Source organism: Peromyscus eremicus, chromosome 20 (genome assembly GCF_949786415.1).
Source record: "Peromyscus eremicus chromosome 20, PerEre_H2_v1, whole genome shotgun sequence".
Taxonomy (NCBI): domain Eukaryota; kingdom Metazoa; phylum Chordata; class Mammalia; order Rodentia; family Cricetidae; genus Peromyscus; species Peromyscus eremicus.
The window spans coordinates 13092182-13118486 of NC_081436.1; the positions used below are offsets into that span (position 1 = coordinate 13092182).

Below are 26305 nucleotides of genomic sequence, written 5' to 3' on the forward strand. Positions count from 1 at the left end.
AAATTAAATTGTTAATTGAGTGAAGACACAACCCATGGAATGAGAGTAAAATTTTGCCAGCTAGTCATACGACAGAGTGTCTAGAAAATACAAAGAACTAAAAAAGCTAAACATCAGGAAAACAAGCAACCCAATTAAAAAAAAAAGTAGACTATGGATCTGAAAAGGAAAATTCTCAAAAAAAAAGAAAAGAAAAGAAATATAAACAAACAAGAAACATTTCTAAAATAGCTCAATGTCCTTGGCCACAAGGGAAATACAGATTAAAACTGCTTTAAGATTCCATCTCACTCCTGTCAACTGTGGAATAATCCTTCTGTACACAGTAAATAGGTGTTGCTCTCATTGTTAATAAAAAGCTGGCTGGCTGGTAGGTAGACAGGAAGTATAGCTGGGACAGCCAGACACAGAGGAGGCTGGGATCAAGAAGGGTGGAGTCAGAGAGAAGCCAGAAAGCTGCCAAGGAAGCAGGACATGTAGAAAATGATGTAACAAGCCATGAACCACATGGCAGAGCATAAATAAGAAATATGGGTTAATTAAGTGTAAGAGTTGGCTAGTAACAAGCCTGAGCTATTGGCCAAGCATTTACAATTAATATAAGCCTCTGTGTGGCAATTTGAAAGCAGCTGCTGAGATGGAAAACTTTGCCTATACCAGTCAGAGTGGTCATCATCAGGAATACAAACGACAATAAATGCTGGCATGAGTGTGGGAAACAGGAAGCCCTGTACACCACTGTTGGGTATGTAAACTACAACAGCCACTTTGGAAACAAGCCTGGAGGGTTCTAAGAGAAACAGAAACAGAATTACCATCATGGTCCAGCTAGACCACTCCCAGCAGATACTCAAAGAATGTCTTACTACAAAGATACTTGCACATCCATAGCTGCTGCTTGTAGTGGTTTAGATAAGAATGGCCCCCATAGGCTCATATATTTGAATGTATGGCTCCCAGGTGATGGACTATTTAGGAATGATTAGGAGGTGTGGTCTTGTTGGAGGAGGCATATCACTGGGGGTGGCCTTAATCTCTCTTTCTACCTGCTGTCTGTGTATCAGAATATACGTTCTTAGCTGCTACTCCACTGCCATGACTGCTGCCTGACACCACACTCCCCACAATCATGATCAGAGTTAGGGGCTAACCCTCTGAAACTGTAAGCAAACCTCTAATTAAATGCTTTCTTTTATATATTGTCTTGGCCATGGTGTTTTGTCACAGCAATAGAACAGTAACTAAGACACTGCTCTATTCTAGACAGCTAAGAAATGGAGTAAAACTAGTTGTCCATTAGCTGATGACTGGACAATAAAAATATAGTATACATATACAATGTAATATTACTCACCTGTGAAGAAAAATGAAATTATGTGATTTGCATTTAAATGGATAGAACAGGAAAGAAAATTATACTCAGTCAGATAACTCAGGCCCAAAGAGACAAACCCTGGCCAGGCAGTGGTAGCGCATGCCTTTAACCCCAGCACTTGGGAGACAGAGGCAGGTGGATCTCTGTGAAATGGAGACCAGCCTGGTCTACAGAGTGAGTTCCAGAACATCCAGGGTTGTTACACAGAGAAACCCTGTCTGGAAAAACAAAACAGTAAGAACAACAACAACAAAAAAGACAAACCCTGATATTCTGATATTCTTTCTCATATGAGGATGCTAGTTTTTTTAAGAGTGCAATGAACAATTTTTTTTCCAATTTCTCCATACTTTCTTTGTGGTATCTCTCCCAACGTGTGTAAGTCTGGCCATGGAACACATTCCCTGTGCATCCCCATGCTAGTTCCTCCCATCAGAGCTTCACCTCATGAAGGGAAGAGATCAATCATTTCCTCCTGTGCATTCCAAATTGCCCACTTCTCCTGCCAAGTAAGCTGTAATCTAAAATGCATTGCTTGTTGTGGAAGTAAAGGTTTGGTGTTTATCTGAGGAATTTACAACTGTTCAGAACTAATAAGACAGATTTTGTAAGAGCATGTGGCCTTTGGTGTCTCCTGTAACAATATACCTATTTTTCCCTATATCTAACACAAATGGAACTGAAAAGAAACTCTCCATGGAGATATCTGAGCAGAGAGCAATCAACATCATTCATGCTCATAATAACTGGCATAGTCGTCCATAGTATAGTTAAAGGGAGGTTTTTGTTGTAAGTAAAAGAGAGAAAATATCTAAAGACATCTGGAAGAGTTCAGAGCACAAAGAGAAAACATGGACTGAGCATGGTCAGCAGACTGGTCATGACCTGGACTATCTGCAAGAGAACAAATAGCAGGGGACAGAGAATTGAGAAAACAGAATAAGACTAGCAGGGGCAGGGGGACGAACCTTGCCATTATAAAGAGAACAAATGGGCATCTGGTAGGCAGGAAGACTGGGAAGGTGAAAAGGGTTAGGATGCTAATGTGGACTTTGAAATGTCTAACAGGTTCTTATGATACCAAGGGAGCCTAGAGGTCAGCATGGGCTTTGATATGCAATCACAGGCATATGTCAATGGAGAGTCATATGACCCTTCTGCCAGAGGTAAGGGAAATGGCTCCCTTTCACACATAGGAACTATTTTCACAAATTCCTCAGGAACACTGGCTTTTATCAAACCACCTATAGTCCAGGTTGAGCTTGTTTCTGAATATTTGGACCACCTTTTGGAGTTTGGGGAATTGAAATTTACTTTGGACCTGGCAATAATGTAGTAGTTCAGAAATGCTCATTAAGAATGATGTTCATTTCAGTTGTGAGCCTAGCTTTCAATGGCTGAAACAAAATAGATTTTGCAGGTGGACTGTAGGTGTATGGGGATGAGAATAGGAAGGACCAGGTAGGGGATGGATGGAAGGAGGGAGAGAGTACAGGGAGAGATGACTGGAATAGGGGGGCATTATGGAGCCATGTGGAAACCTAGTGCAATGGAAGCTTCCTGGAACCTGTGAGGGTGGCCCTAGTGAGGATACCTAGTAACGGAGGATACAGAGGCGGAACCAGCCATCTTCCGTAACCAGGCAAGGCTCCCAGTTGTGGAACTGGAATACCAACCCAGTCACAAAACCTTCGGCTAACACCTGACTGCCTGAGAGATATTCAGGGGCAATGGTGGCTCAGAGCTTGTGAGAGTAGCCAACCAATGGCTGGTCTAACTTGAGGCCCAAGCCAGGAGAGGGAGCCTATGCCCAACACTGCCTGGGTGTCCAGGAACCAGAAGCTGGATGGCCCAGAGATCTAAGGTAGAACCAAACAAGACTGACATTAAATAAATAAATAAATAAATAAATAAATAAGTCAGTGAAATGATTTCTAAAGATATTCTGCTATACTCTAAATTAGTAGACCAGTGCCTAGTCCAATTACCATCAGAGAGGCTCCCTCCAGCAGGTGATAGGAGCAGATGTAGAGGCCTACAGACAAATATTAGATGGAGCTCAAGGAACCCTGCAGACAAGGGGGAGGAAGGACTAAAGGAGCCAGAGGGGTAGAGGACACCAAGAGAGCATGTCTCACAGAATCAACTAAGCAGATCTCATGGGTGCTCACAGAGACTAAAGCAACAATCATGGAGGAGCCTGCATAGGTCTGTGCTAGGCCCTCTGCATACAAGCTGTGGTTGTTTAGCTTGGGGTGTTTGTGGAACTCTCAATAGTGGGAATGAGGATGTCTCTGACTCTTTTGCCTGATCGTAAGACCCTTTTCCTCCCCACTGGGTTGCCTTGTCTAGCCTTATTATGAGGGTTTGTGCCTAGTCTTATTGCATCTTGTTATGCTCATGATAGTGCTGGGAGGCTTACTGTTTTCTGAAGGGAACTGGAGGAGGAGTGGATCTGGGGCAGAGGGAAGAGTGGGGGGTGGGGTGGATGGGGTGCTAGGAGGAGTGGAGGCTGCGGTCAGGATGTATTATGTGAGAGAAGAATAAATAGGAAAAAGAAAAAAATGATGTTCTAATGTATTTTGAATTTTCCCTTTCAGCTTTACAAATCCATAAACTTCTTTTTTGGAAGATCAGCTCAGAAAGTGAATTTACCAAAACTAACCACAAAAAGAGTAGAAGTGAGCTCACCTTTACTCCAGCTGTCATAGAAACCCAAGTACCAATCATCATACTGGGATAAAATTTATTAGCCATAAATAGGATAAAATTAATTAGCCATAGCCATACAGGGGCCTTATTAGGAGAGTTGGAAAGGGGAGAAAAACAAATAGAATTAATTTAGTCTGAAAACAACAAAGAAAAATTTTCAGGGAAATAGTGAAACTTCATGTCCTGAAAAAATATAAGATTATTCTAAAGAATGTCCTAAAGTAATGCAGTGAGAAGTCTTTCCTCCCCAAAGACAAGATGCAGCAGGACAGAGCGTTTTCAAGTCTCCTGACATTTGTATTGGATGTCATTCCTGGGAGTATACAAAAATCTGGCTCTTCCTCCACAGCAGTCCGTTCTGTTCCAGTTTCTTTATCACATTGGACTTCTAGAGGTTTCTGTTGTGTTCTGTTTCTGAGAGTGCAGAACTAGAGCCTGGACAGCTGAAGGAAGGACAATGGCGCTTATTGTCAGGAATTTTATCCGGGAGTTCTTTTCATTTGCAGATGGTCCTGGTTAGGTTTCTAATGCTGTGATAAAGACCACGCCCTTAAGCAACTTGAAGATGAAAGGGTTCATTTCACCTTACTGCTTCTACTTGTGAACCTTTATGTAGAGAAGCCAGGGCAGGGACTCAAGCAGGGCAGGAGCTTGGAGGCAGGAGCTAAGGCAGAGATCATGGAGGAATGCTCCTAACTGACTGACTTACTCCCCATAGCTGTCTCAGCCTGCTTTCTTAGACCACTCATAACCACATGTCCAGGAACAGTGCTGCCCACGGTGAGCTGGGACCTCCCACATCAATTGTTTACGGAGAAAACGCCCTATAGACTTGCCTATGGGAAATCTGATAGAGGCATTCTCTCAGTTGAGGTTTCTCTTCCCAGATAACTCTAGCTTGAGTCAAGTTGACAAAATCTAACCAGGACACAGTTCAAGAATGCAGAAAAACATCTTCTAAGTGGACGATTTAACTGGCTTGACTTCAGCTTCTTTTTCCTGTACAATTCCAAACAAGTATTTTCAAGTAGATATGATGGTAGAAACAATAAAATCATTCTTTTGTTGTTGTTTGATAGAAAGAATTCTGAGGCAGAAAACGTTTCCAATAGGGAAATCTCTGTAGAATGGCTATTTGATTATTAGCTATCAGAGACATCTGCATCTTGCACACCGTGCCTAGAACTTCCCTTTAGGCCTCTTTTCTCCCTTTATTCTAACCTTTTTTTCTAGCATCAGTGAATGTGGGAGGCCAGCTCCCACCTTTTTAAAGGGTTCCTATGAGGAGGACAGAGGAATAAGGAATTTGTAGATAGAAAGATAGCAGAGATGAGAAAGACAGAAAAACATAGGATAGCTTCCAGAGGAGCTGGATCAAATCCACCAGCCCCTTCTGTCTATTCAAAAGGGCTTCTGCTAACAATGCCAAGGGGCGGGCCAAAAGACCTTCCCCTTGCTGTGGGATGTTCTGTATGGCAAATGTGTTGCTCTGATTGGTTGGTAAATAAATCACTGATTGGCCAGTGGCCAGGCAGGAAGTATAGGTGGGACAAGGAGGAGAATAAAGCTGGGAAGTGGAAGGCTGAGTTGGAGAGACACTGTCAGCCGCCATGATGACAAGCAGCATGTGAAGATGCCAGTAAGCCACGAGCCACGTGGCAAGGTATAGATTTATAGAAATGGATTGATTTAAGCTGTAAGAAAAATTAGCAAGAAGCCTGCCACTGCCATACAATTTGTAACCAATATGAGTCTCTGTGTTTGCTTGGTTGGGTCTGAGCGGCTGTGGGACTGGCAGGTGAGAGAGATTTGTCCTGACTATGGGCCAGGCAGGAAAACTCTAGTATAGCCCCTCACTAAACCAAAGCATACTGAACAGCCAAGTGCAGACCCTTCCAAACACCTGGTAAGCACGTATGTGGTCAAGTCATTCCCTTATGCAGCCCTGCTGTGTAAAGCAAGCTCAGATCTCACTGGGAAACCTCTGTGGGCTCCGACAAGTGAAGCTAGAATGTTGATCAAGCTTCACTTCCTCCTGTAGTGAGGAAGTTCCGGGTTTCTTTCATCTTACCTGCTCATTTACATGGTTTCTCTGTCATACTGTTCATCTGTCCCCTGACCCTGGGGAGAGCATGAAGAAGAGGCTACAGAGCAGGGGGTTGGGGGAGGGGGCTATTTGGGGCTATATATTGACAGTCAAGTAGAAGTTTTTTTACTGTCAAGTGAAAGCTGTGCTTTGTTAGAAACTAGTAGAGATCTTTGTGTACATATTTCACATTGGATCTAATTATACTCAAGTCAGACCAAGAGCAAGCATTCTCTCTACGGTTGCTATGGTCACCTGTACAGTGTGGTTAGGAGATTTCTAACCACAGAAAAGCTATCTAAGTGCTTGGACCAAGCTCAGCTTTATAAATACTATTCCAGGACTGTGATGTCTTATACCACAGACTTGGTTATCAGTGGGAAAATGCAAGGATAACTCAGGATCTCAGTGAAGGGAAGCCAGGAAAGTGTTAAGAGGAGAAATAGCGTGAGACAGCTTTTGAAGGATGATTAGAGAATATAGAACCCAGTCTGTACAGGACATTAGAAGCAATGTAAGTAAATCAGGGAGCAGAGTGGCATGCTGAAGAAGATGGAATAATGCAATAAAGTAGGAAGGCAGGGCAGTTCTTGTGAGAGATGAACGTGGTAGGTTAAAGCACTGTAGTGTTTCCAAATGGCAAGCAGAGCAAGACAAGTTAGGCAGATGAAAGACTGATACAATACATTTTATGTAACTTACGTAGTTTAAATTACACAACATAGCTCATTTAAAAAATAAATGGAAAGCATTTCTCATTTCCTACTCTATTATATTTTCATAGTAGCATGAAGCTTCTTCAATGTTTTTAATATCCCCTGTGCTTACTGAGATCTTTGTGTGCCAGGAGTCCCTTGTGGTGCTTTATACGTGACTGCAGCAAGTTGCACCAGCAAATTTAAAGATCATTCATTATACCTCTTCATGATGCATGAGCAAAACCATAGCCCACCAATGTTTTCACAATTCTAATATTCTCCATGTGGCCAAGGATGTGTGCACAGCCAATACTTTTCAGTTTTCTCCCTGGGACACTAGTCTCTTTTTGAGACCACAGCTTCGCATTCTCAGGCTCCTGACAAATTGACTTCCCCAGAACAGAACTCTGCCTCACATCTCCCACTTTGGCAGTAAGAATCCACTGTGTAACAAAGACTTTCTGATGCTGCCACCTCTCCCCAATCACTTCTAAAGAAACTGTTCGTGGAAGGCTTCTCCTTATTTTGTCTGTTCACCAGACTGGACATCTTTATGTCAGTGCCTAATTAAAAACAAAATTAAACAAGCAAGCAAACAAACAAACAATAACGACTACAAAAATCTCACTTGAAGATTTTTTTTTATCATCTGCTAAATGGAAGCTCTGACATAGGGGTTTCTTTTTTCCTTTGGATCTGTCCCCTGACTCCTACTAATTTTTACATCTTCCTGGTGGTTCTCAATGTGTGAGTCATGAATCCTTTGGGATTGCATATCAGATATTTACATTATGATTTGTAACAGTAGCAAAGTTATAGTTATGAAATAGCAACAAAATAATTTTATGGTTGGTGGTCACCACAGCATGAGGAACTGTATTAAAGGGTCACAGCATTAGGAAGGTTGAGAATCACTGTCCTAGACCATCTCAGTCCACAGAGGCAAGCATCTGAGAATCTTTACATTCAAAGTCACCTAAGGCTCATAAAAACTACTTTTCAATGTGAATTGTATGATGTTCTTTATATCGTATATAACTAATGATCATTTTCACTGCTTGTTCATGTCTTTTAAAAGTTACTGACTTTCCCCTTGTTTTGAATGGGCATTTGTTCTTTTCTTGATTGTTGTGCTGGTGAACACCTTCTGGTCTGTTGATCCAGATAATTAGCACTAGGGTTGCTAATCTAGAAAAACGCTGTTGTCTCGGGTGATATTAGATGTTGGATTCAGTGTGGTGTTTGGGTCTGTATGTCTGTGTGTGGATCTGTGTGGTGTGCCGAGGGTATCTTAGTTAGGTTTCTATTGCTATGATAAAACACCATGACCAAAAGCCACTGTGGGAAGGAAGGGTTTCTTTCAGTTTATAGTTTGCACCTACCGTGAAGGGAATTCAGGGCAGGAATAGGAGGCATAGGTCATGGAGGAGTCCTGTCTACTGGCTTGCTCTCCATGATTGCTCTTCATAGCTTGCTCAGTTTGCTTGTTTTTGTACCCAGGCCCACCTGCCAGATGTAGCATCAGCCATAGTGGGCTAGGCCCTCCTGGTACCTCCCATATCAACCATTAATCAAGAACAACGCCACCCACAGATTTGACTATAGGCCAATCTGATGGAGGCATTTTCTCTTCCCAGATCACTCCATCTTGTGTCAAATCAATGAAGCAACAACCCAACACAGCTGGGAGTGGGGCACCCAATGGCCCCATCTTGATGTTAGTTTTACACTTTAAATGATAGCTCATTTAAAACGTTGTCTTGGTTACACACACAGGACCAGTTTTCTTATTAATGCTCTATGGTTAAACAGTGTCTGTCTATAGAGTATTTCTCAACTTGTTTTTCTTTTGTTGTTGTTGTTTTCATTACAACAAACTATGTTCCTTCCAGGATCTACTCTTAATTTTCTTTCAACCCTTCACTATAAGATTATTTTCCAAAAACACCTTTATTTTTATTTATTCTTCTTTCATACAATACAACCCAACCAGAGTTTCCCCTCCCTCTACTCCTCCAAATTCCCTTCTCCCCTCCCCCCCTCCCCCAGATCTACTCCTCTTTCATTTCCCTTTAGAAAAAAGCAGGCCTCCCATGTCTATCAACCTGAATCTTGATACAAGATACAGTAAGACTAGGCACATACCCTCACATCAAGGTTGGACGATGCAACCCAGTAGGAGGAAAAACGTCCCAAGAGCAGGCAAAAGAGTCAGAGATACATACACCTACTCCCACTGTTAGGAGTCCCACAAAAACACCAAGCTAACAACCAGAAATGTATGCAGAGGACCTAGCACAGCACCACACAGGCTCTGTGATTGCTGCTTCAGTCTCTGTGGGCCCCTATGAGCCCTGCTTAGTTCCTCTATACTGTCCTCAGATGTGAAGATTTTGGCACTGCCTCACAGCAATGGCAGTTAAGTATTAGGCATTTCTGCTATTTGCACATTTTAAATTCCCTTAAAAGCATCAGTTTCTCTGGAGGTGAGTTAAGCTCCCCTCCTCTGCTCTGGCACTCCACAACCATGTTTTCGGGATTGCTGAGTGTCTGAGCAGGTAGTCACTGGGTGTAAGCTAACCTAACTGATTAGTAAAACATAAAGTTGCTCTCAGTGATTTTTTCATCATAATCCTCCTAAAAATATTTAATCCTCAAACACGATGGTGTAAAGAAAGAGTCTGTGTCAAGACGGCACACCTGCGCTGGGACCAGCTGAGCAGCTTTAGCAACTCAGTGCAACAGCAGGCCAGAGAACCTGGTAAATGGCTAATCCAATCAAGAGTTTTTACAACAATTTGACAGATTTCCAATATAAACCCAGCTTTGCTGCTACTTGGCAAGAAATCCCCAGCATAAAACACATAGCTTAGGGAACGGCAGTGGTAGGCTGAAAGCTTTCCTGATAAGATTGAATGGAGCTTGTTCTCCACTCAAAGCTTATGTGCCATAGCAAATTAGAAGGAATTAGAAAACATATGAAATAGAAAAAGGACTCTCAAACTTTCTCTACACACAGAAGCCAAACATTGGGTAAACTGAAGTTTCCACTGAACAACTAAGCCTGTGCATACCTTCTTTTAATATTTCAAGGACCAAACAGCAAAGGCATTTTCTTTAAACAGTTTTATATGCTAAAATCACCAGACAAGATGCTGCTCCACGACTTGGTATCATGGAAGAATCACAAATGGAAAAAATAAATAAAAAAACTAAATAAACATTTTAGACAAAAAGCATGATGTATCTGAATTTTGTAGCAGTCCTGGGTTTGGATTATTATATCTTCAGTTGATGAGTATATTAATCTATTTTTTATTGCTATAACAAAGAACCTGAGGCATAGTAGCTTTATAATGAAAAATGGTATAATTAATTCACAGTTTTGAAAGCTTAAAGTCCAAAAGGTGTGGTGCAGACTCTGGTGAGAGGCCTACTCAGCTGTGATATGTTGTGGTAGATAGTAGCCTTGGGAGAAACAGATCATGTCACTGAGCAGGAAGGCAGACAAGGAGAGGGTGTCACAAGCCCTTCTGAAGGCATATCTTCAGTGAACTAAGCCTCCTCCACTAGGCTCCAACTGTTGATATCTCCACATCACCTTCCAACACTGTCTCCCTGAGCCCAGCATCTCCACCACAAGAAAATTAGAGGCACTCATTCAAACTTTCATAAAATGCAGCAACCAACACATCTTAGTTGAGAAACTGCAACATTAAAGGTCATACTGTAAAAAAATAACGAAATAGGTCAACTATGGACAGGTAGGTATATCCTACCTGTCTATAGTTCACAGATTTTCATAGTTTACATGTATATCCTTTATGTCTATAGTTGAAAATTTTACAGAGTAAATTTGGCCCCACTGTGAAGCCTCAACTTTTCAAGAGATGTAAGGAAGAAATTCTACTTGAAGACATAAAATGCTCAGTGTTGGTTTAAATACAAAAGAAAGCAAACTCTCTCAGCCTTGGATCATGGTGCCACAGAAGTATGGCTCTAGTGTATGAGTTGCAAGTCACTAGCTTCGTTTGTGACAGAGCGAATGACTGCTTCTACAGCTTTTTACAAAATTGTCTGTGATTACCTAGGAGACCTGCACAAGATTGGGCCTATTAACATTCCATTATGGGCAGAAGAGGGGCTCCCAGGACCTGCCCCTACCTGAGGATATGTAGGCAGTTAACTTCGCGAGAAGACAGAAAGGTTTATTTGGGTTGTTCATGTTCCTGCAAGGAGCTCATATTAAACTCATAATTCCTAATAAGTAGTTCCTTATTAAACTCATCAATTCACCAAGCTAGAGTCCAGTGGATTGCACCTTTGGTCTCTCTTTGCTGTTTTTTCCAGCAATTTTCACCTTAATATTTACACTAAAGTCTACCCACTATTTTCAAAACCATTAAAACTTGTTTTGTGGAAATCAACTCATTCTATCTATGTTTGATGCAACAATGCATCATATTAACTGGTAAGACTTTATACAGTGTATTTTAAAGACTAGAGAAAAAGAGCAGAGATTTTACCTTGCCAGAAACATGTCTCTGGGAATACTTAAGGGACATTGTCTAACGCGGGGGGTAGAGGGAGTCATTTTGTTATTTCCGTTAAATTTTTACTTTGCTGAAAGATGGGCATTTACGGTACTGAGTTTTCCTTGCCAAGAATAAACTATAACTCTCTATAGAAATATATATGCCCCTTAATAGATTCTAAGAATGTTTTTCATAAAAGATGTATAGAAGTCTTGGTATACATTCACTGAATAAGTTATTTTTCTTATTTAAGTTGCATCTTTTACAGTTTACACTAAAATTCTGCTTGATGTTTAAGGAGCCTCTTGTTTTGAGTCTCAATATTAAACATTCTTGCACATGCTTTCACATACATGTTCTTATTTAAGCTTAATTGAATCAAAAGAGAGTGAATTCCAGGTATATAGAGAAAGTATGGTGGTTTGAATGTATGGGTGGAGCCCATACATTCATATGTTTGGACGCATAGTCCCCAGGCAGTGTAACTGTTTGGGAAGGATTAGAAGGTATGGCCTTATTGCAGGAGGTGTGGCCTTGTTGGAGCAAGTGTGTCACTGGGGGTGGGAGGGCTTTGATGTTTCCAAAGCTCACACCAGGTGCTCTCGCTCTCTCTCTCTCTCTCTCTCTCTCTCTCTCTCTCTCTCTCTCTCTCTCTCTCTCCCACATGTACACACACACACACACACACACACACACACACACACACACACTGCACACATCCACCTCTGCATCTCTCTTGACTTCTCAGTACTACCCTACATCTTTTCCACAAACAGATTTCGCTAATCTTTATAACACCTGTGGTTTCAGTATTCATTTTACATGTGAAGAAACTGGGGGTAGTAGATAGTTGGGCAGAACTCACGTATCAGTGGCTCAGTTCTGCAGTTTGCACCAAGCCAGCTAATTTCCTGCTTCACTCCTTTAGGGAGCCCACATTTCTGCTAGGCCTATAGCTGCCTTCTGTTTCATCTCCCTTTGTAAGTCATAAGCCACCGGATAAAATAAATATTAGTCCCTTTAGTCTCCACAAAATTCTTCTCTTTGCAATCTTATCTCTAAGTCAAAGGTGTTTAGAAAGACATAATCATAGTTAATCCTCACCTTCCCTCTACAAGCTCCTCAACCTTTACAGGTTAAGTAATTTCTTTGGGGAGCTTTTTGTGGACAGAAGTTGAATTAAGGCATTGTAAAAAATTATTCACAGACTCCTTTCCCATCTGATATCCAATTTACACAGTGATCCTGTTGGCTCTATCTTCAAAATACACCCCCAACCCAAACATTTATCACCATCTGCACTGTTGTCCCTGGCCCAAACTTCCGTCGCCTCTAACCTCAGGCCCACAGATCACTTTGTAAGGGCTTGGTTGTGGGAGCTACCCTCACAGCTCCAGATCATACCATCAAGACAGCATGTCAAGTCTTTTGACATAATGCTGCTCTAGCTCCTGCATTATGCTCTGCAAACCTTCTAGTTGCCTCTACATGTAGCCTTCTAGGAACTCAGGAGATATTTTCTCCCAGCTTCATTTTGACATTTTCTGTGCTCTGATCCAGTTTCACTGAATTCAATTTCTCTTCTTCTTCTTCTTCTTCTTCTTCTTCTTCTTCTTCTTCTTCTTCTTCTTCTTCTTCTTCTTCTTCTCTTTTATAAGATTTATTTATTCATTAAATATACAGTGGTCTGCCTGCATGTGTGTCTGCAGGCCAGAAGAGGGCATCAGACCTCATTATAGATGGTTGTGAGCCACCATGTGGACACTGGGAATTGAACTCAGGACCTCTGGAAGAACACCCAGTGCTCTTAACCTCTAAGCCATCTCTCCAGCCCTCACTGAATTCTTTTTTTTTTTTTTTTTTTGATACTAAGCCACAATTAGTCCGGGGGGGGGGGGTGTCTTCACAGTTAAGGCATACATTTTAAAAGGTGGCCTCCCAGCCCACTTCTTGCTTGCACATGTGCACACAGTAGGAAGACTCTCCGTGCTGGGTGCAGCTGGCTCATGTCAGGTACTGGACTACAAGGAACATAACTGCACAGGTGAGCAGCATCCCACCAATCATGAAGTACTTGTCCTGGAAGTCCCGCTTCTCAATTAGCCTCATCACTGTGTTGGACAGGCCGAGCATCTTGGCAATGTCAAGGATCTTTTTCTGAGTCCCCTTCAAGGTCAGTCTCTGGGCCCTCAGTCCCTCCAGAATACTGTGCCCGCCTCCAAAGAGGTCATTCATGCCATGGTGAATGTTCTGGAGGGAGGAGTTAAATTGCAGTGATTCATCCATGGGTATGGTGGTGTCAGAGTCGTTAGTGGTAAAGGTGCGAGACAGAAGCTCCTCTCGCTGCCTCTCCTGCTGCTCCCTGGCATAGCGCCGGTGCTGGAAGTTCCTGAGGGCAGTCTGCAGGTGCTGGACATCGTACTTCAGTTGGTCGACACGGAGTTTGGCATTCTGCCTTTTATTAGGGGTTTCCTTGCTTGACGCCAGACGCTCTGGATGGCCGAATATCTGGTCTATGCTTGCTTGTATTTCGTTTTCTACTAAGTGCACAGACTGCCTGCCTGCCATCTTCAGGCGTCCCATGTGAGACTGGATCTCATGGACCTGCGTGTGCCTTTGTTGGTACAGAGGCTCCATGACGCCGGCCAAGCCGGCCTGCGGCTTCCCGCCCTCACTGAATTCTTAAGTGACTACACATGGGAGGCATACTCCTGCCTCAGGGGCTTTGTGCAAACTGTTCCCTCTACCTGAAGAGTTCTGCCAATGTTGTGCATAGATAACAAATTTCTGTAAACTTTATTTTCTCCCATTAGAACTTACTCTGTGGAGGTAGGTACTGGCTACCCTTCCTTGTCACCTGCTTACCCTGTTGCCCTCTTTTCTATGTTGTTCTAAAGTCTCCTTAATTTTTAAGCCCAAATTCTACACACAATGTGGTGGTATTGGAATGTCTTTGGGAAAATTGGATAATGAGAGCTCAGGTGGGAAAGAATACCTGAGATCTCGCTGGTCACTCATTGTGCAAGGTCATGGCTAGTGGCTGCTACCTGTGAATCTGCCAAAGACTGACTCTGGGCTTTCCAGAATCCATAAATATGAAATATATATATATATATATATATATATATATATATATATATATATATATATATATAAATTGTTCATAAACTACCCAGGTTAGTGGTATTTCATCATCTCTACCTAGAACCTTGCCAGAGTACTTTATCCTCTACAATAACTGACATGAAGATATACAAATACATGGACACAAGGGAATTTTTTAATTTTATCACAATTAAATGACACTGTGAGCAGCAAGTATGAACTAAGCCTTTGAGCTGACCTGTTAGTAAAGAGTTATGAACTACAGAGATAATTACTGTGCATTATTATGTTTGAAAAAACTTGGTTTATCAAAAACTTCCTCCATATCATCAGATTTTACCATGACAATAACTTTGTGGTGTAGCTAGAGTTTTCCTGCCTGGCCCACGGTCAGGGCAAATCTCTCTCACCCGCCAGTCCCACAGCCACTCAGACCCGATCAAGTAAACACAGAGACTTATATTAGTTACAAACTGTATGGCCATGGCAGGCTTCTTGCTAACTATTCTTATATCTTAAATTAATCCATTTCCATTAATCTATACCTTGCCACATGGCTCGTGGCTTACCGGGATCTTCCCATGTGGCTTGTCATGGTGGCGGCTGGCAGTGTCTCCTCTCTCTGCCTTCCACTTCCCAGAATTCTTCTCTTTGTCCCGCCTATACTTCCTGCCTAGCCAATGGCCAATCAGTGATTTATTTACTGACCAATCAGCAACACACTTGACATATAGACCATCCCACAGCATTGTGGGTTATAAAGATTTTCACACTCATTTATAGATATGAGCACACAGGCTCAGCAAGCTGTTTTTCTAAGGTCTGAATTCAAAATAGGATCCTTTCCACAGAACCTGTCACACCCAAACCTGGAAAATATCATGAAACATAACTTCATAAATGTCTAAAAGGTGAACTAATAAATGAAACTTGCATGTACTTAAAGCCCCAGTGTATGCACATGAACAAACAGGTATTATAAGAATAAAGCTAGAAAGTGAAGCCATGTGCTTGGAGAGAAGAGATTTTTCTCAACGCTGCTGAGAATGGCGGCCAGGGGCGTTGTGTCTGTAGGAGGCAGAAGTGAAGTTGTAGCTGTTGAGCGTGTCGGGGTGTTCAGCTCTAAGGAATTTACTTAAGAGTGTCCACACCTGTCATTCCGACTGTCTTCCAAGTGCAGCAATAGAGAGGAAGATGTTTGTTCTTTGCACTCAGAAGCAGTACAGGGCTCCACGGAAAGGGGCCTCTGCTGGAATCACCGATGAAATTTCTGCCAGAGCAGCACCGGAGTCAACGCCCCTGAGTTTCTGTTTGGAATGCAGTTTAATTTTTGTCTCATGTTACTAATATACCTATAGCACATTTTCATACCCAAACTGCAAATGTACACACAAAGCAGTGATAGGCTAAAGACCATTGTGAAAAGGAGGCAGATGTTAATAACTGAAGGTATGGAATTATTATCTTTACTTTGTATCTGGCATCTTTCCCTTCATCAGATCATCTGCCTGGGAACAAAAGAACTATATTATTTTGCATTTTTTTCTTTTAAACATTAAATGTTAATTAATGCAGTTGTGGATGGACTCTTGTATTTTCTTTTATTATAATTAAGGTGTCATTTTTAAAAGCCTTCCCTTTTTTGCTGTATCTTATGGGTTGGTTTGTTATATCAAATTAAAGTCTTTAAAAGTTAGACTTTATATGATTTATTATTTTTTCCCAGTAAAAACAAATGCTTTATGCACCCTCTTTTCCTCCTTTGTGGAACTAGTGGGCAAGACCTACAGGGAAGGAAGGGGTGCCTAGCTCTTACGTTTACCCCTCCCCATCAGTATCTGAGGCAGTTATACATGAACAGAACTCCAGAGGCAGCTTGTAACAGCAGCGGCTCAGGAAGCCAAGCTTATCCTTCCTGGTCCTTCCCTTCTGGAAGCATAACACAACGGGCCTCAAAATGCATAGCCTGCATTTCCAGACCTATTTCCATTATGGCTGTTCTTCTCTGTGGCTTCAAGTACGGGTCAGCCCCGTGAGTCACATTAGTTCACAGTTTGATCAGTCCTAGAAGCCTCCCACACACAATTTTAAAATCATCTACAGCACTGGCTCTGGCAGGAAAATAGCAGGCACTTTGGTGAGCTTTCAGGAATCCTGGGCCGACTCAGCTCTGTACGTTTCCCAAGATCTAGGGTGACACGGCTCTACCTCAGCGCCTCTGTGAGAAGGATGGCTGTTTGTGGACGTAGATGCCTGTTTTAGACTGTGTTAGGAATCATCTTCACAGTCACAGCTTTAGAGAGGGTTCCGGTAAGCTCCCACACTGTGATGATGAGTCCCATCACCTAACTGGGCCCATCTCCTAATTCAAGTGCACCTAAGGAAGTCTAAATGGGCTCCATGAGCTCCATCAACACCTGCAACTTTAGGTGCATTTGCCCATGACCATTTCCATACGATGATAGCTTTAATGGACACTTCAAAGGGACTGTGACCCTCAAACTGTTAAGAGCATTACCTGAAAGCTGTGTTCTGAGCAATGTACAGTTCTTACTCACTCTAGAGAATTGGGGACGAGAGAAGCAGCTAGGAACTGGGGAGGGCCAACAGCGGTTTTCATAATGCTGAGGCATTTCCACTTATTTTTTCCACAGATAAAACTGATAAAGAATATATCATTTAATATGCCAAGAGAAGACACACACACAGAGTGAAATCTTATTTAAAGAGAAAAGGTACATTATTCAAGAAGTAGAGACACTTCATATTTCTAAGTTTAGGTTTAAAGGAGTGAATAATAAACTGTCCATTTCTGTTCACCTGAAGCAACTGTGCATGGGTGTGTATGTGAGAAAAATGTGAGCAAATGCTGGGAGACATTACCTACAACTATAACAGGGTGTTGTTCTCAGCTGTGCACATCACTATAATAAAACACTGTAAATATGTCCAAAGTCAAGGTATTTAGCTGTTCTGCTTCTTCCTCTGTTCTTCAGGGTACACAAAGAATAGCGTTGCCTCAAATTTTTGTGGAATCCCATCTCAGGTACAACATGTTACTGGAGAAACTGGGTCTCACTCTTGGGGTCTCTGGTCTCATTAGTGTAACAATTTAAGGATAGAACCAGAAGAAAGCTACACAATGATTACAGTTTAAAAGAAAAATCCCGGGTCAAGCAAGACGTAACTGTCAGCAGCTCCCTGGAGGAGGGGGTCGAAGAGGAAGAGAGGGGGGGGTCATGTTCTTTTGAGTTAGGCTTGATAGACAGGCAGCCACTCCATGGCACAAAGAGGGAGTGAAGAGAAAGAGTGGGGAATCCCAGGGTGTGAGGGAGCATGCTTAGAAAAGAGATGGAAGGAAAGGAAAAGTAAGTTCTGAGTCTCTGAAAGCATCAGAAAAGCAAGCTGACTCAGGAAGCTGAATGAGCACGGCTCTGTCACGGTAAGTGCCCTTGAGTCAGCTTTCTGGAAAGGTCACACAACACTACCTATGTCCTTATTTAACCTTAACTACCTGCTTGTAGAGCCTCTGTCAAAATACAGTCATATTGGAAGTTAGGGCTTCAATGTATAAGTTTGATAAGCCTTAAAAACTAACAATTCATAACTGATCTCTGACAGACATGGACACATGGAAAATATGTCTAGAGCAATCATAGCTAGAGAACATTGTCTTAAGAAGATATTATTCAATCTGGACTCCATTGATAACCTTATTTCAAAATATTGTCATTATTTAAATTTTTAATTTTCTTTCTGGAAACATTAGTTAATTTTATGTTAATTTAAGAACTCATCAGTCTTCGAGCTTCGCTCTGAAATATGTAACTTTCTTATTATGTGATTTGATGGAAGTAGAATATGTTAGGAATGAGTGCTCTCTATCTCCAAAATTAAGGCAATAAAAAAGTGTGTGGCTGGGCAGTGATGGTGCACACCTTTAATCACAGCACTAGGGAGGCAGAGCCAGGTGGATCCCTGTGAATTTGAGGCCAGCCTGGTCTACGGAGCAAGATCCAGGACAGGCAACAAAACTACACAGAGAAACCCTGCCCAAAAAAAGTATTGCATGTGCGTATGCGTGTATGTGTGTACCACAGTGTTCATGTGGAGGAAACTTCTCAGTGAGGTTCCTATCTTCATCTCCCATCTTGACAGAGGAGTGCTAAGATTACAGATGTAAGCCACTGCCTCTGGTTTTCTACATGGGGATTATCCTGATCGACACAAGAGAAGAATGTACTTCAGTCGGAAAAAAAAAAATGCTTCTATAAGATGGGCCTGTAGGCAAGTCTGTGAGATATTTTCTTGATTAATGATTGATGTAGAAGGGCCCAGCCTACCTGAGTGGCACCATCTCTGGGCAGGTAGTGCTGGGATGTATAAGAAAGTAAATTTAGCAAACCAGGAATAGCAAGCCAGTAAGCAGCATTCCTCCATAGTTTCTGCTTAATTGTCTGCCTCTAAGTTTTTGCCTTGAGTTCCTGCCCTGACTTCCCTCAGTGATGGAGTATGACCTGGGAATTGTAAGATGAAATAAAACCTTTCCTCCCCAAGTAGTTTTCAGTCATGGTATTTGCCACAACTAGAAACTCTAAGACAGGAATCCAAACTCGTCATCGTCAGTCTTTCATGGCAAGTGTGTGTCTACTCACCAAGCCATCCCCCCAGAACACAGAGTGGCTTAGTTTAGATAGATGTGTAACCTACAGAAAGCCATAGTCCTGAAATGAGGGCTGAGCGAGACCACATACAGGTCTTTGCTGTGATGGGCCCAAAGCTTTATGTGAGTCTGTTACTTACCTCCACGTGTGAAATGGAGATGACAGGTTACCATTTTGAGTCTCACCTCCTTCTACCCATCTGTAAATAAGACTGTGCGGTGAAGGTACAGGTTTTAGATATTTAACCTCTTTTTAATTTTCAATTCTAAGGAAAATGATGAATAAGAATTGTAAAATATATGGCTATATTAAGGAAGTAAAAATCGGCAAGAACCTAAAAGCAATCATTAGACAGGTGAATATCTGGAAGCAGAATGTTTCATCAGGAGAGGCCACTGAAGAAAAACTCCAAAGTCTCTGGTGTGTGTGTGTGTGTGTGTGTGTGTGTGTGTGTGTGTGTGTGTGTGTGTGAGATGGCTCAGCAGGCTAACCAGGGTCAGCTAACTAGGAGGAAATCGCAGATCACACAGCCCTGGTACACATTGTGAGGAATGTAAATAAAATAGACACTTTGATCATATGAGAAACAAAACCTGATTTTTTTTTTGGAAACAATCATACGCTCCAGGTTGATGGGACTGGAAATAAGGGGAATGTGCAGAGCAGAAAAAGGATGCAGGCAAGTGTGTTAGTCCGGGGAAGATATCCTGTGGTGTGAACCACTTGGCAGTAGTTATAGAGACCGGAAGTGAATGACTTGTTGAAGACAACTGATAGCATTTCTTCACAGATTTCCATGGATTTAGAGAGGAAGAGAGTGATTAAAAGTGACTGTGGATGAAGTGTGTGTGTGTGTCTGTGTCTGTGTGTATGTGTGTGTTTGTGTATGTTTGTGTGTATACGTTTGTGTGTTTGTTCCTGTGTATATGTGTGTGATCGCATAGGTATAATTTGTGTGCAATCTTTTAACATGTACACACATGATTTACTCTGTACTCTGGAGGTTAATATGTTGACAGTTAAATGACTTAGCATTAAATCAACACAGAGTATCTTGTTTGGCATGCAGGAAGAATCTAGAAAATGTTAGGAGTGTTTAATAGATGTTTGCTTTGCTGCACATGTGTCTTTAGGGTAAGTTTCTTATTTTCCTGTGGACCTTGGCCTGAAAACAGCTTCTGAAGCAGAACAAACCTACCATATGACCTAGAAACGCAGCTGCCGAGTGAGAAGGGAAAGTGTGAAGCTTTGCTGCATCAGGGACTTCATGGCAAGCCTCCTGCAAAGAGCAAGCCGTCACTTTTCTACAGGAAGGGTAGGCACTTAACAGATCAGGGCTCCCAGCTTGCTTGTCTGAACAAACTGCCATCATCCTCTCAAAGGATGGGGGGAGAGGGGTGGACAGACAATGTGGGTGCGTAGCTCAGAGAGACAGCCCTGACATGAGCCAGTGAATTAAAAAGTCACTAGAAGAACCCATGTAGCTTTTCACTTGGACAGAAAACCAAGAGAGTTTTAAAAAGACTGAATTCTGAGGCTATCAATAACCTGATAAAAGGCCAGTTCACACTTTCATACCAATACCATGACCTCTCAGAGTCTCACCTCTATTTTAAGAATATCTGTCTTTAATCCTCAATTATACTATTTTACGGCATAAAGGCACACTGTTTTTCCTCCTCCCAGGAGGGGCAGGGCTAGAAAGCCTTGCAAAAGCACACCATGAGTGATTTGAAAAGGAGCACTGTGTTTGAAAATGTCACACGTAGCTTGAGCTAGATAAACACTACATGGAAGCCGAGACTGTAGGCAGACCAGAATGTTCTCAAACAAAACAGCTAGATCAAATCGAGGGTGTGTTGTCTTTAAGTTATTACTAAGACAGAAGTAATGAAAGGTCCACAGTCCTGAGTACATGAGATGGAAGGCACAAGTCGGCAGCTGGCCACAGAGATGAAATAGATCAGGGGTTCAGACAACACTTTGAACATTCGCTCTAACAGCTCCCAAGGCAGACACCTGTCCCTGTGGCCGCCCAAGGCTGTGGACTTTACTTAGAACCATGTATCTTGACATTTTAGATTTCTCTTGTCATAATGGAGAGTCAATTAATACTTGAGCCGTCTGCATAGTGGACATTTTTTTTCTCTCAAAGAATTGAAGATAATTGGAGTTTTCATCTATATTGACATTGATGTGTTTAAGAAGAGAAAGGTAAAAACTCCTAGAATAACATCCTGGAATCCCATTGAGATGGAAGAATCCCTCCCCATCCTCCCCCCCCCAACTCTCCTCCCCTGCACACACATGCCCAGGTGAAATGACTAAGTTGAGCTCAGAAGGGCACATAATACTCTCACTTCTCTGTGGCTTTGATACACTTTATATTTCAAAATATTACACTATGATAGTATGTACAAATAACATGGTTTTATAATATGTTTGAAAGTCAGAAATATTCTCTAAATATTTTATATCCAAAGGATTCAAATTATTTTCTTCAGTGTAAAAGACATGATTGGCTCTAAACACAGGTAGGTGAGTTCTGTCATTTTCCCAAGTGGAGCTGTGGGTGTTTGGGTTTTTTTTGTTGTTGTTGTTGTTGTTGTTGTTGTTGGCTTTTTTGTTTTGTTTTTGTTTTTGTTCTTTCAGAAGCCGGGGTGAATAGTAGAGCAATGTGAGATTCAGTGGGAATTTTCCTTCCTTCCTTCCTTTTTTTTTTTTTTTTTTTTTTGTTCATTCCTTTTGGAACTTACATTACAGTTTTATTTCTATAACTAGCGGGCTGGTAATGATTGTCAGCACACCAATCTGATTAATTCCGATATGTGCCTGGAACCCCGACACCGCTATAAGCTCTGCCTTTCACATGTCACACTGCGAAGGTTAGGGTGATCGTCTGCTGCAATCTGAGGCAGGCTGCTGGCCACTGTATTTTAATTATAACTCTTTGGAGTCATTTTAATGTCAGAATAAATGCAGCCCGTGCTTTATGAGGGGTGTGATTACAGCTGTCAGGTCTCAAATACCAAAGGGCAAAATCAGTGTTTTATGTTTCTGTTTCAGTGAGTCATAAGAAGGATTAAGTGCATGTGTGCTTTATTTGCAAAATGCTAAGGATTCTTTTGAATGAAAAGGATGGTTAAGTTATAGATTTTTTTTGGAAAAAAAATGAAGGAAAATAATTTGGATATCCAAACAAGAAACACAGTTCTCATCTTAAAGGGAGTAAGAGATGGTTTACTCAGGAGGCATTTTGAGTGAACGTGGCCTAGGAACACAGATTTATATTACCAATGTGAAAATGATGTCATGAAGTTTTTATAGTTTTCCATAACAAAGAAAGTCATAAATCAAGGCAAGTTTAAAATACATTGGTGAAGACATCAGAAAGGCAGGTATACTGAGATGGGGAAACTTTTCTAAAGGCTCAAGATGCTATTTGAGGACATTCTTAGCTTTTGATTGGTAGAAATTATCTTAATAGATAGTTAAGGAAATTAATAGCCAGATAACTTAATAGATTCCAAAAGTTTTCTGCATATTATTCATAACCTATCAGCTTGGACATAGAGGTAGGCAGAGGAATGGTTGACCTGGAGAACTAGAACTAGCCCAAGATAAGGTAACCAGGCTCTGGACTGTCAACATATCCAGTCTCTCCCCAGGACTGAAATTCTAGCCAGTCAATCAGTCTCTGCAGACACAGCTTCTTTTCATGAGTTTTTGTTTGCATGGAAATTTAGAGCCTGGAAAGACACACATGCTCCTTCTATGCACTTCCTCAAATAAGTCCCACAGCCCTGCACAAAGACAGCACCCCTGTAAAACTCTGAGTTTACAATCTAGAGATCTGCTTTATTTTCTGTGTCTGTCACAGTTTCTTAGATTCTAAGATCCACCACAATCCTGGCAAAGATTTTAAGGAGAACTGTGAAAATGAAAGTGAGTTATGACTGTTAGAGAAAGATCATAGAAACACTAGAAGCATATTTGCTCACATCAGTGTTTGTACAGAGTAGCAAGCAGAAAGTATCAATCGTTAAACATAAATTGATCATTAGCTAAATGTTATCTGGTCAGCTCTTAGCTACACCAAACATGTGAATTAGCTAAGATCCTAGTCTTAAAATCATCATCCCCAGAGAGGAAGTTCATGTAGATGATATAAATAGAACAAGAGATAAAATTGAAGAGTCCCTTCCTTGAAAGTTTACTCTGATTATTTATTAAGCAAGAATAAAGAAGTTTATTTCTTGTTCTGGTTAATGCTGGTGTTTTAGGTCCAACTTCCCAGTGACTGTTCTCCAACCAAAAGAAAAGATCAAAAGCAAGAAAAGTGACTCAAAATCACCAAAATCCAAAGTGAGAAACATCTTAAGCTGTCTTCCTCCTCTCGGGAAACTTGAGAGGACTGCTCTGGCAGACATGGTGGCAGACCCAGTGGTTAGAAAGGAGAATCAAATCTTGACTTGGTCTTCAGAGGGCACTATTTGCTGCCATCACAGGGTAAGTATTGATAAGTATTTTCTTACTGATTGTAATGAAAGAAAAGCCGGGATGGCAGGGTTCTTCAGCCATGTAAGCCACTGGGCAACAGATCAGAGATTTTTGGCTACGACTGGAAAAGAAAGCAACTAAAAACAATGGCGTGATGGATCTTACTAACAGGGCTGTGCTACAGACCGTCGCTGTTTAATATTTACTACAGTCTTACATGTAGATATCACCATCTTCACTTTCAAAATGAAGCAACCAACTCATGGAAAAGTAGTTGGTCTTGTCTCGTAGAGAGGATTTCAAGAACTCTGGCTCAAATATTAGCTGTACTTTGCTAAAATCTCTTGTGACTTATTTTATTTTGGCAACAAATATTAATGAGTATCCATAGACACCCACATTAGGAAGGGCAAAAAAGTGGGGCTAAGAGTTGTTTTCAAATGTTTTCCCTAGCAATAAACTGTACCCAACAGAGGGACATACATCAACTTGGCTGTGCAGATTGCTCATTTTTGGTTCCTAGGATATTGCCAGAGCAAAGGCAAGTCAGTATGTGCTCCTTTCTTGGTTTAGAATCAAGACAGGGAAAATATATTATATTACCTTTAAGCAGTCCAGGCAATTCTCTCCAAGAATGGTGAAATTGTACTAACAAACTGGCCATTTATGGGAATTTCTAGGTCCTCTGTAGATTTTGGTAGAGTGTATAAACCATGTATGACAAATCTGTGAGTAAAAGGATTACTATACCCTATGTATGTTTGACACTTCAATTTCCAAAATCAATGAAAGAAAGGAAAGACTCTGAACAGGCAGTCTAGGAGACTGGACTTGCCCAGCTCTTTCAGATAGCTTGGATCTGGGCAACTCCAAGCTTGCAACGTAGAAGGGCAGAAGTTAGAAAACATGGCTGTTGTACTTCTGAGCACTAGCGATTCACTGTGGTGAGTGCAATGAAGCAAGAAGGTCAGAGCAGAAATGATTATAAACGAATGTTTTCATGGTTTTCCAACCAAGTCCTAAAATCCAGACTATGAATTACTGAAAGGTAGACAATAGCTTAGTCCATCTTGGGTGCTGTAACAGAATATCAAAGACTAGATAATTGATAAAGACAAACTTTGTTTAGTATGGTTTTAGATGCTAGGATGTCCAAGGTCAAGGCTCTGGCATCTCATAGAATCTCTTTCCTGTACCTTCATATGGCACAAGGACAAAGTGTCAGGAAAGTGAACATCGTGTGAACTCCTTTGTAAGAGTCTTCTCTGGTCAGGAGTCTGGAGCGCTAATGGTCTAATCCTCAGTCAAAAGTCCAGGCTACTAACCCACATCCAAGGTTACAGGAGAATTCTTTTAAGGGGAGGGCACTATACACAGCAAGTGTAAGGTACCAAATTAAGGAGCACTTCTGGAAGTCTACCTGCAGCTGTCAATCAGAAGGGAAAACAAGCTAGAAGGAATGTGTGCTGCTGGTGACATTGAGGAAGGAGACAAAATAGCAATGATGAGTTGAAAGGTAAATGTGTAGCGTACTCACTTTGTGCCTAGCTTTATTAAGTTGGTTTTATTTTTTTTGAGATTTACTTTTACATTTAATATTCAAATTTACCCAAAGTAGCAGCTCTGATTGTATCTTTTTTCTTTTCTTTTTCTTTGTGTTTCTTAAAGGGTTTCACTGTGTAGCTTTAGTTGGCCTGGAGATCCCCATGCAGACCTCAATCTTACAGATATCTTCCTGCCTTTGCCTCCTGGGTGCTGGGATTAAAGGCATGTACCACCATGTCCAATAATTTTTTTTCTATTTTTTTAAAGAGAAAACATAGAAAAGCATGTAGTGAATTTAAAATTCAAACCTAGAGTAAGTTCTTTTAACCATGATAGCATGATAACTATTACACCGAAGAGTTTTGACAGACCAAAGAATGAGTTCTTTATATTCAATGAAAGTGTTGGAAATATCACTTAAAAATTTGATCATTAGCATGTGAACTATGCACATGTTTTATCCCTAATATAATGATCAATTAGTACATTTTAATTTTCACTGAAAGTAGTATGCTAATTAATTTTTATCAACTTGGCCTAGGCACGGGTCTGGGAAGAGGCTACTTCAATTGAGGAAATGCCTCTATCAGGTTATCCTGTGGACAAGTCAAGTCTGTGGGGCATTTTCTTGATGATTGATGTGGGAGGGCCCATACCACTGTGTATGGTGTCATCCCTGGTCCTGGGTTGTTTGAGAAATCCATGGAAAGAGCAAGCCAGTAGACAGCAATCTTGTACGGCTTCTACTGCAGATCCTGCCTCAAGATTCCTGCTTTGATTTCCTCCATATATTCCCCCCTAACTTCTTACCACCTTCCATCCCTTTCCCTCTTTAAGGAGTCTGCCTCCCTTTCCCATTACCCATCAGGTAACCTTCCTGAGAAATCACTTAACTCATGTGTTTGTGTGGCAGCAGCAGAAAGCTGACATGTATATTCCAGTCCAAATCCTGTTAGTGTGACTTTAACTAAATTATTTGATTTCTGTCATTCAGCTTTCTCATGTGCAAATTGAATAGCAATTGTCTATGAATGACTTAAGAATTCAATGAAGCTGTCAATGCAAGTTTTGGCCTTGATAACTGG

At 41.4% G+C, this 26305-nt stretch overlaps 1 protein-coding gene across 1 annotated transcript; it reads right to left on the reverse strand.

Moving 5' to 3' along the window:
• Positions 1–13403: 13403 nt before the first annotated feature.
• Positions 13404–14043, reverse strand: LOC131896907 (Golgi SNAP receptor complex member 2-like). Its single transcript, XM_059247738.1, has one exon. The coding sequence runs from the start codon at positions 14041–14043 to the stop codon at positions 13411–13413; it is 633 nt and encodes a 210-aa protein (XP_059103721.1). The 3' UTR covers positions 13404–13410.
• Positions 14044–26305: the final 12262 nt, after the last annotated feature.